General features: G+C 39.9%; 1 protein-coding gene across 1 annotated transcript in view; it reads right to left on the reverse strand.

Moving 5' to 3' along the window:
* The window catches only part of LOC306753337 (cell adhesion molecule 2-like), a gene marked incomplete at both ends in the record, with an annotated part of 189,283 nt that overhangs the window by 20,883 nt on the left and 156,352 nt on the right, over nucleotides 1-12,048 (reverse strand). Inside the window, one exon of the mRNA XM_079237209.1 lies at nucleotides 9,640-9,777. Coding sequence (XP_079093335.1) covers nucleotides 9,640-9,777 — 138 coding nt within the window. The remainder of the gene's footprint in view (nucleotides 1-9,639; nucleotides 9,778-12,048) is intronic.

Raw genomic sequence — 12,048 nt, forward strand, 5'->3', positions numbered from 1 at the left:
GTGTATTCTCAGTTAAAGTTAGGTCATTTGAGTCTTTTTGAAATACTTCTTAGTTGTTGGACTTGTTGAATGCTGTTGAGTCTGTTTAAAAATGGCTGAAGATTCTGAATTGTTATGTAAATTGTAATACCTCGTGTCCTGAAGATGCACTTTTTGTTTTTTTAATTAAAATGCAGCTTATTGAGGGAATAGTTCCCTCTCTAGCGTCATTAAATAAATTTGTGAAGTTGAGAATGTTCCTCGATTTGGGTCGCGGCTTGTCATTAAGGGGTGATGGTGGGTCCCGGAGCCAGACCAGTTGAGAACCACTGCTCCAACCCATTGTTAATGCGTACTAATTATTGGATGACTGGTGTAGCATCCAGAAGAACTTAGTCAAACAACTTCTCTCGTTCTCTGAATTTATTTTCCTTGATCACAAGTAGAGTAACAAATACTGCAATCGCGATAGCAGTGAGTCGTCCAGTCAACACGCAGATTGACCGTCCAAAAACACCCCAAACAGCCGGAAGTTTGGCTCTTTAATACAGTTTTCCGTCATGAACATCATTCTATTGGCTCTAACATTTCTAAGAGGAGGAGAATCGTGTGCTCATCTTTTCTCACAAGGCTGGAACGTGCAACGACCAGTCTGCTTCCCTAATGTCAATATACTGATAAACAGGTGTGAGTGTTGTAGTGCAGAGCGTGGAACCTTGAGGAACAGACAACCGGACTGTTCTCACAGAAACTTCTCACAGAAAGTATTTGTTAAACTGATCTCGCACAACCTGAACTCTAATAGACATAAGAATAATGAAATGCAGAATATCTACAGAATATAACGATTTATATTATCAATATCTACCTGACAACCAGTTCCAGCCTCATTGGGACAAAAATATTACCAGGGCTAATCAGATATTTAGTAATAACTTCAATCAGCCTTTCTGCAAAGAATCATTATACCAAGTCCTCTCTATCCGTACAACCAGCTTTCAGAGAGATCCCTGCCACACCTGCCTTGTAATACCATCCAAACAGCTGAGTTACCTCTCTATGTCCATTAACACCCCAATCATTGCCAAGGCATTGGAGAACTCCTCCAACCCAGCTTCCTAAAATGATCTACATGATATCCATAAATCTGGCTTGATCCTGAGCACATTATTCCACTTATTGCTTCATTTGCCATCCCCAATGATATGGCCTTAGATAAGCCAAATTTGTTTGATTAAAGTATCACGACCAACTCTCATGACACTAATCTTTGACCACCACGTTAATGTCCTTGTAATTTTATTGGCTCACAATAAATCATCATCACTGAAAGTAGTGACGTCTAGTAAGTAGAGAGGCCCTTTTAACAAGAAGGTCACAGAGTTGACTCCCTCACCGCTGACTTCCTCCGTCCCCATCAAACTGTCCTTGAGCTTGACACTTCGTACCTGGGCGCCCTGTGTCTAAAGGATCAGCGTTTCAACGCCAAACAGAATGACAGTCCAGTACTAGACTGATATTCTCTCTACAATCCCCAGAACACCTCATTATTGCTTGCTGTTTAACACCTTCCTAGTTGTTCAAAAAAGAATAACCCTCTGGATTTGGGAAAACCTCAAAGTCTAACAGTGATCCCGCACAAATTATAGCAGAGAACTTTAAGAACTGTAGCTGTGTTCAGGTACCAGACGACATTTGAGGATGCCAATTTTTTCACGAAGCCTCAGCCTACGCATATGACATGAATGTTCTCCTAAATTCTGAAACTGTTAAGTACGTGTTATGTAATAAAAATGACCAATCCTCCTCCAGACTACACACATGCCAACATTCACAACTCACCACCGCTAGATCTGATTTTACCTTCTAGCTGTAACTTAAGTGGTAATACGTAACCACCCCCAAGCAGGTATTTTTAACACGTTCTTCTCAATCACATCTGCTCAACCAGTCTTTTGGGTCTGGTTGGTCTGCTCCCATCATGCCAGCAGCCAGTATTTTAAACCATTTCTAGCCTGTTCATTCACACTCCTACAAGGTCTTTTTCATAAGAGGAAAAAAAGAATACTGTAATACTGAATCCAGCTGTCCAGGCTTATCTTTTCATTCAGGTGTTGCCCTGTTGTGGAAAAATGGCCCTTTTTCTTGACTCAAGAAAGCTTCAGTGTATGCTCTCTCTCTCTCTCTCTCTCTCTCTCTCTCTCTCTCTCTATCTCTCTCTCTCTCTCTCTCTCTCTCTCTCTCATATGCTGGCCACCTTTGTTTGTATCTCCTGAAGAGACTGTTTACGCTCCATATCCTTCTCTCTGCGCTCCTCTGCTCCACTTTCTAAGCATTACACCCCACTGTCTCCTCTCCCTCTTGATTCTGCCAATCAACCATTCTCCTCAGTCACTTCCCCCCCAACTGAGGCACTGAGCCCGCCTCCCCTAGAGATGAATGACTGACAGGTCTGCAGTGTTAGCAACATCCACCCAGACAACAAGAGAGAGAGGGAATGGCTTGATTTATTTCTCACAAAGAAGAAATAGAATGAGGCAAGAGAGTAAGAAAGAGTGGAGGCCTAGAGAGGTGGGACATCACATTTCTAATCCCCTGGCATGCTTTAGCAGTTGCAAACATTCTCTTACTATTTGTATTAGTTATTCCACGTCCTCATAGACTGCTTCTCCCTGCCTCTTTATCTCTTCATCAGTTAAACTTGTCTTTCTCCTTCTGTCTGCAGAAGGTTCCTCCCACAGATCTGTTTTGAAAGTAACCGTATTCTTCTTTTTGTTTGTTTCGTGTATTCTTCTGTGAAGAATAAAGTCACTCGATTTCAAAAATTCCTCTATATTTTTGTTTGTTTGAAGCTTAAAAAGTGTATAATAACTTTTTTTAAAGTATGTCAATTCAAAATACTTAAACTCAATGAATCATTCTGAATTGTGTAACTAAGCTAATGTTCCGTCTATACAAACTCCTCTAATTATTATTGTTAGTTGGCATTCAGCAAAAAAACAGGATTATTTCTAAAAAGATAGCTCATAATATTTTTATTCGAAACAGAAGCTCCTTTTCTGTATACTTACTTACTGTGTGATTATAGTGTCTAGACCCATTTACACTCTGAAAAGTCTTATGGCGCTTTGAATGGATTTTGATCGCATTTCTGAGATTCAGGGTAAGAATACTACAAAACGGGCTTGCACAAAGTTTGAGTTCATTAATATCATTATTCGGTCCGAACAGTTGTCTACCATGTTAAAATGTGCCAATCTGCATGCACTCCTGGCTTCTGCACTGTTGTGTGTGCACAGGTGTGTGTGTGTGTGTGTGTGTGTGTGTGTACATGTGTGTGTGTGAGAGAAGGTACTGTATAATTGGTCTATAAATATCTTATCACATTTTAAGTGCAGCTGACATCGAGCTGCCATTACAGGTCATGGTTGTCAATCATAAAAGTAATCTGGCCCATCTCCTACCACTGTAAAAATATATTATTTTGTGGAGTGGGGGGTGGGACTATTTAAAAATGCTGATAATTACAATATATCAAAGCTACTGAGTTACTTTATCTGTAGACGAATGTGATACATGCTGCAGTGTTTCTTTCAGTACTATCAAAAAGTATCAAAGATGGTTGTATTTTCCTTTGGAGCTTTTTTATATCATTTAGTTTTATGAATTATCAAGATTTAGAGTCTTTACTTACTTTAGGATAGAGGACACTTCCCTGTATAGCACATATGTAGTTATTTGATTAGAGTTCCTACAGTATATAAAAAGAGACAAAAATTCAGCTTGAATTATATTTATATTTTAACTGGCAAGCAAATATAATGTTTTGTAATCTTCTTTAAACTCTTGAGCCTATGTAATTATGTATATGCATGGTAAGTGTTACCAGCAGCCAACCCATGTGTATGATCTAACACTGCCTTCTCACAGTATACTGTAATTACATCTCTTGGCTATTTTGCAGCTTTCTCTGTCTCTTTAAACAGTTTATATATGTTGTCAAATACGAAAAAATGCACACCATCCTACTATATTCACCTGTGCAACCTCGCATCAACAAAAAAGCCTGCCAGTATTTGGGTGTGAGGTGGGTGCTGCTCAGAGCTCTGCATCGCTGGCGCGAGCCAACACATAGCGTTGGAGGATTAGAAATGGAAATGACAGGCGTAAAAAAGTGAGAATCTGACCCTTTTATGCCATTTCACAGGAGAGAGGCACGGCACAAGAAAAGAGAGGGGTGGGAGGGGGGGGGGGGGGCTGCTGGGGAAGCGGAAGAATCATCAACAACAGCAAGGGAGCTGACTAATCCTGGCAGCAGGGGTCCGAGGGCTGACTCAACATACCCTGAACTGCATCCCATCGGAGATTTAAAACAATTTGCCTGTGAATTGCCTGTGGGTGAGGGTGAGGATAAGCAAAAATATATAACAGTACAAAACACTCATTTAGATGCAATAGAATTCACAATGCAAACATAAAATAAAATGTTGCCAGATAACTACCTCGTCTGCGTGCTTTCATTTGTCTGTCAGCTGAGCTGCGCAGCAATAGCTATGGCTAAACTTTTAAGAGCACTAATACACAGCAGGCTCCAGCTCCAGTGAGGTGTGGAGATGATACATTGTACCATCCACCGTCTTCTCACATATTCTGGCTACCCGGCAGCGTTAGGGAGTCTGCTGGCTGAGCTGTCTTCCCAGTTTGACTCTGCACCTAACTGACGGGTGACTATGACCAGGGAGCACTTTTGAGATTCTATGGTATCAGTGCCTGGCAGACCCGTCATAATGTCCTTTTCTGACATGAAACTCTCTGAGCATTTACAGCTCAGCAATGTCTGCTGTGGAGACTGAAGGCAGGTTTTCTACGGCCCTCAAAAGGAGAGGTCAGATAGGTCTTGGTGCCTTGGCATTTAAAACTGGACAGGTGCTCCACCTCCAGGATGTTGCTCTTAATGGACATAGACAGTGGGGGTAGCAACCTGATCTTATCTTCTTTCTCCACAGTGCTCAAGTCTAACTCTGTTAACCCGATCACACATTCTTATGATGCCAGAGAAAGAGGATAAGTTAGGGACACCTCAACCTCGGCATATTAAATCAAGGTGAAACAAGTTTAAGGAGAAAGAAAAGACAGTAGAGGAGGTGTATGATATTCATGCTCAAGATATTTCTGCTCTTCATTTGACCTATCTTGTGGTTGAAAAGTTTGACAAAAACTATATCAATTAAAATTGTGACGCGGCTAAGAGATGTAAATAATATAAAACTAGAGAGCTTTACTTTAGCTGAACCCAGGCCTTGATGTTAATCAACATAGCAACAGCTTTCAACAGAACAGAAGTTGTGCTTGTGCGACACATGCATACAGGATATAGAGAGGGAATATGCATTTTTGTGTGTGTGAGATCTTTTATTCATGCCACTGTGACTTGCAGGAGCCATCTTGAAATTACATCTTTAATGGTCATTGATCCACCGTACCCCAGAGAGCTGGATAGTATAAATGCAGTCCCAACACAGACTTTTTAAGTAGTGTGCAGCGTTGTCGAACACTGTTGAAATGACTGAAAATATATTCCTCTTTTAAGTGGAAGATTACTTTCATTTCCTGAACTTAATTCTTATTTTAGTGTTCACAAAGTCACTAGCAGTGTCATCAACTTCAACATCCTCCTCTTTGAAATAAGCTCCCGGAGCTATTGCCTATTCACTCTCCTCGATAGTTCTTTCCATAGCAAACCTTAGAATAATTAATGGACAACTTATTCTGTTCTCACTCAAAGTAGTCAAGGACAATTACCCATCAATGAAGAAAGAGCCAGCACAATTGGAAAAGGTTGTTCAGTCACTATTCAACTCTTCAGTGTGCAGGCAGACTTGAGTGATAGCATACTGAAAAGTCAGCAGACGACCTAAAATAGTGAAAGTTATGTCTGCAGTAATAGTTTTCTTGTCCTTGACTAACAACTTTGACAACAGAATAGGGACATGACCGTGAGCGAATTTGAATCAGAGCTTTGTGTTTTCTTCCTTAAGCCCCGTTGGAATAGAGTTATCGCGTAACATGATGAAGCAATAACCTCTACAGTTTAGGTCAGGGAGTACGATAACACTAGTCCGATAGCGAACATCCCCACCCTTATTTGAAATAAATATTCATTTCATCTGCCTTGCTTGGTCTCCACACTGCTCCCTCTGGTTCAGTGGTGTGTAAACAAGTGCTACATGTGGTGATATTGGCAGAGGTCTCTCTGGGTTATGGTGTGTAACTGAGATAGAAATATATCATTACTGGGTGGGGACTGAGGGGATCTGAGGGACAAAGAGACTGAGAAATAAGAATATTGGATTCCGTTCCTCACACACAAGCTTATGTCCTTACATGCAGGCTGTCTGCTCCATCTGTCTGTTTTGCTCACACACATACATATATACACACACACACTTAGCATAGGGTGTCCGTTAACTTGCATGCGAATGGGTGATGGACCGCTCCAATGGCCCTGCCGGTAATATAATCTTCTCTATTCCCCCAGATCCCACACCAATATGTCACAATTGTCATTTATTCCCAGCATGGTTGCCCACAATCAGATGGCTTTTCACATTGAACACACCCTGATCCTGTCAGGATGATGAACACTTCAGTTGCACTCGTATACACCTTCACATGCAAACATACATTTTGTATTAACCTGCGTTTCTCTTTGTGTTTTCTTTCTTTCATATTTATTTATATTGTTCGTTTTAAATGTGGAAAAAAAAGTCACACCTTCCTATTAATACAAAACACTTGACCAAGTATTGGCAGAAAAGCATTAATGTGTGTAAAAGCATCAACTACATTCTGGAGAACTGATTGGTTCTTGAAACTAAATACATCCTGAATATGTCTGACAAATGCATCACACTGATTGACAAACTGCTAATTAAAAACAGACTCCTTCTTGTCACGAGAGGCAGGGTATTAATCAAGGGATCAATGTGTCCTTCACCTTTGAAACCAATATTTTTTATGGTGTAATAAAAAAGATAGTGGTGACATGGTTAGCCACTAAGGTGTGATGAGAGATTTGATCAGAGGTGATCAATTGGGGAATTAAAAAACAGATTGTGATTTTGTCTTTACTCTGTCAGGAGGCAAAGTGTGAGATTTTTTTTCTTTTAAGCGCAGAGGATGTTCTGAGGAAGTCTGAATAGGCGTGATGAGAGAAATTCAATATTATCTCTCAACTACAGTTAATCAAATGGAAAGACAGCATGATATCCGCTTGAAACTGTGTGCAAAACCAGCATTGATTTCGGCTTATCTGCTTGCTTATCTTGAACCCAGTAAACCCTAATGTGAGATAGCAGGCTGAGTTGTCTGGTCTTATGCCGGGGTAGAAAGGGTGTAGTGGCACACACCCAGAGAGCTTTTCAGTGAATTCAGCGAGGACCGAAACATCACCTTCGATTGAAATTCTTGACTAGTCCAATAGCAGATCTGACAAGCATCTTCTAATGTGAGATTTGTACCTAAAGTATCAAGGTTCTGCTCTCTGTTTTGTGACAATGTTACCAAAATGTCTTTGACAAAAAAAGAAAAATTACTTCACAATGTGGATGTTTTCATTACATATGTAAAAACTGCCATCTTTAAAATTAATTTTAACAATGTTAAAATATGCAGGACAGAATACATTTAAACAAAAGGGAAACACCTGAAGGCATTATTCGTGTCCTTTCTGGGCAAAGAACTACAACCTTGTCACAGTGAATAATATACTGATAGGAAATTGTACAAGACCCAAATTAAAGGGAGTAGTGTGCCAAGTTGAGGAGAGAATTACAGCATCTGACCTTAATGAGAAGGCGTATCCTCTTGAGACTACCTTCATTCCAAACCACTAAGGATATCTCTGACTACCTGTTAACTTTCTGTGGCAAATTGGAAGAACATTATGTCCTGCTAGGTTTCCATTTGCCTTACAGGGAGCTCTTCTTTCAGCAGTGGGCCACTGGGAGAAGCCATAATCACCCACAGAGACACAATAAGCCTGTAAGGAAAAATACTCACTCTGCTAATTAGTGTATATATTCTTCCATAAGCTTCATGTTCCTCAGAAGAGCAACAAGACACAATAAGAACTGTAAAGTGGAGTGACAAAGTACTGTAATATATATATACACACATTACATAAACATGGTGATTAGAAAATTTAAAACAACCAATATGCAACTTGAGGAACTACTCGTAAACGTATTTAATGAGCGAAATATTAATACAAGTATTGTTTATAGAACATACAAGTGTGAGGATTGTTATAGAGACTCAACTGTTCCGTTTCATAATAATAATAATAATAATAATACATAATCATATTTGTTTAAATAATTCAATGCAAATTTACATTTAGGATGTGCAACACCTGGCTACTTGTTATTCTCACTACTGAGTTTCAGTGATCTATTGGGCTTACTCAAAGACTTTGACAGTGCCTTTCCAAACCAGTATTGTTTATGGCAGTAATAAAAAAAATTAAATCTGTGATTCTCAATCCTCTCTCTTTGTTTACACATGCAGTCATTTAAATTAGAAAAGGCTGATTTGCATTTTGTTATCTGACTTCAATCTACTTTGTGAAGCAGCATGAAGACCTTTGTAAAAAAACTTCTGCCACTGTGCTGATGATCTGTGACGGTCCTCCCCGCTGGGTTTTGCATTTTATTTGATACAGAACCACATCTGTTTCTCTGTTCCTCAAAGAGCTCATCTCATCATTTCATGTCCCTATCTCTCATTTCTTCAATATTTGTTCTCATTCTCTCGCTCTCTCCCGTTCAAACAATTACAAAGCCAATGTACAACAGAGCAGGTCTGAGTAGAAATGAGGTGTGTATTCCAGTCAGTGTGATTTAGAACTGCTCTCTGATAACAAGGAAGGTAATGTATCGGTCTCAGGCCAAAGGACACTTGCTGAATCCGCTCTATTAGAAACAACTTGTTCAGAAAAATACTACACTGTTGAGACATCCGCTGCAGCAGTTTCATGATACCAGTTTTATGAAAAAGACTTTTGATGTATTCTCAAATACAAATTCATATTTTCTGGTACATTTGCTCTCTGTTGGTCTGAGCAAAGCTGAAATGTGATAATCAATAGTTTTTAGTGTCTGACAACACAGTGGAGATTGTGGGCTTAATGGAATGGTTTAACCGAAAAGGGAATCTATAGCATGGTACTGGAAATACACACACATTAACATCACATAATTATTAAATTAATATTTTTAAAACTACAGTAAGGAACTTAACTGCTTCATTAATCAAATGAACAATTACAAATATGTAGTCCAATTAATACGGAACAGCTTTGATTTTATTTCTAAATATAAAATTTGTCATGCTTTAGAATAACTATGGTGAAAACATTTAGGTCTGTCCTTGACCAAATACATTCTTAGTCGACTAACAGTCATACGATTTTGACGACTAAATGATTCAATGATTTCAGTTTCTTGGAAATAAGTAATTCGGCATGAAAAAAGGAAAAAAAGAAGCGACTTATCAACTAAAGTAAACGACTAGGAGGGGACAGCCCTAATGACATTACACATGTGCTTGTGTACCCAAAGCAGTGATGCAGATGTAAACGCAGGTGTAGATGTTACATACCTTTGACCTCCTTTTCATTCCTGAACCAGCGCAGGTCCGCAGCGGGCTTGCTGCCCTGAGTCATGCAGGTAAGAGTGATGTGGTCCCCCTCCATTGCAGGCTTCGTCAGGCCATCGATCTCTGGCTTCTCTGGCACACCTGAAGGATGGAACGGGAAATTACAGCGATGGAACTAATTCACACACAGCGGTATGTCATTATGCAACAATATTATTGTTATGCCTTATTGGAAATTCTGCGCTCCTGCAGACAGATTAGACAGCAGACTACCGAGCAGCATCCCTGAGCAGTGTCTTGCCCGATAATGCTTCAGGTAGGATTCTTTCAGACACAGTGGTCTCTCTAAGCACTTGACCATCTTCAAGGGTCAGTCACCAAAATTACAAATAAGCATATTTTTTACATACCGCTAGTTGTATCAACAAATGCATTTATGATTAAATCAGGTCATTATTTATAAGAGCACAACATTCTTCTTAGATTTAGCCTCTCAATTTTGCCCCAATCGCACCAGATTGCATTAAACTTTAAAATGTACGATTTATTTTTGCAAAAACTCAATTTGACACCAATGGTATCAAGTTGTGCAGATTTTCTTTGGCCAGGTTGTGAAATATCTATTTCTGCCTCAACGCAATTACACCACAGGTGAATAGGGTTTTGCTTGGTATGGTCACAGATTCGAACACTTTTCACTGCTATTTTCTACTATAGAAATAGTACTTAAATCATTAAATATCCAGCTAAATACCACAAGGTGTAAATTGACAAATTAGTTTTTGTTTGTGTGTGTGTGGATGTGAGTAAGCAAAGGCTTGTGGTCACAGAAGAGGCCACAAGGTTGTAAAGAAAATGTTAATTACTGGCCTTTCACATAATGAGTGTTTTAAGTGTATAGAGGCTGCCCTTCGAATGGTAATGAGCAATAAGTCTGCCTCAGGCTGAGAGTCTGAAAGGTCTGTCAGTCAATGCCATTGACTGACTCTGGCCTTGTCTGTCTCACCACCTCCAGTAAGGTTTATTACCAGACTCCTGTTTTCTGTTTACCATCCCAAACAGACTGCATACACAATCCTAACAATGGCGGCCGCTTGGTAAATACAAATCTTCCCTCCTCAACTAACTAAATCCTTGAAGTTTTTCTATGCACGTTTTTTGAATGCATAGGTTTCAAGTGTGTGAAGTGTCTCTACATCTAACTAAGTAATGCATGTATAAGTATGTGAATGATTAAGTGGCTTGACTCAGAAACGTGTTTGATGTTTTTTCCTCAAGATTGAAAGAGAACAGATCAAATACAATGTTAATTTTATACAGTCACGTTCCCCTTGGTTGGTTAGAGGCTGCTAATCCTTCTTTCTGTTTGTATGTGTGTGTAAATGTAAAGGGTCGCGGGTGTGTTTGTTTCTATGATCATTTGCGCATTTAATACCAAGTGCAAAAAGGTTCATTTCGTTAAGAAAAAAAAAGTCAGCTCCTATTACTACTAAGAAAAATAACTGAGGGCTAGCTGCACTTTGGTCCAGAAATACCAATTGGATGGATTGCCATGAAATCTTGTAGAGAAATTTATGGGTCCCCAATGGATGAATTCTAATGACTTTGGTGATTCCCTGACTTTCACTCGCGCCGCCATAAGATGTGAAATGTCTCTCTCACAGATGTGCCCCTCAGGATGAAATGTAATAATTTTGGTGACCCCTTAAAGGAGCAATATATGACATTCTGAACATTAATATAGCAGCGAACAACTATTTGCTGTCTAATGCTGCGTTCACACCAAAAGAGTTGCGAAATATTTGCGCGAGTAGATTACATGTCAATTCGGGCGAAAAGTTCGCCTGACGCTGAGTTGCGAAAGCCAATCAGTGTTGAGAAGCTCCGCCCGTCGTCACCGCCGCCCTGCCGTTGCTGAATCAAACTGCTGCTCGTCCACCTGAAGGAGCACTGGAGTATAAAGCAGAACTAGTGGTTATTTCAATGGTGAATGGCGGAAAAGGTAAGTGTTTTCACGGAGTAAAGCCACGGAAATAAGCCGTGCCCTCTTTCTGCAGCGAAAAAAGCAAATTAACCACATAAAGTCGAGCGAGTAAAGTCTGGCGAAAAAGCGTTGCGAAAATTCACAACTCTTTTGGTGTGAACGCAGCATAACGATATCGAGGACTAACGCCTACCTGAGCAGAGAAGGAAGTTTCTCTCCTTCTGAGTTTGTTGCAATTAGAGTTTCTCATTGCTTTGTTTATATATCTGGGCTGTGCATGCTTTTAGTGCATGTGAGTGTACCCCACTGATTAGCTGATGGCCGCCGCTCTGCACTGCTTTTTGATATGGCAATTACAACTGATAAAGCCCTAGATGACAGTTGCCCCTGGTGTTAGCTCTGTCAGCACCTTTGACGTTGTATGCGCT

The sequence above is a fragment of the Taurulus bubalis genome (genome assembly GCF_910589615.1).
Source record: "Taurulus bubalis genome assembly, chromosome: 2".
In the NCBI taxonomy this organism is placed as follows: domain Eukaryota; kingdom Metazoa; phylum Chordata; class Actinopteri; order Perciformes; family Cottidae; genus Taurulus; species Taurulus bubalis.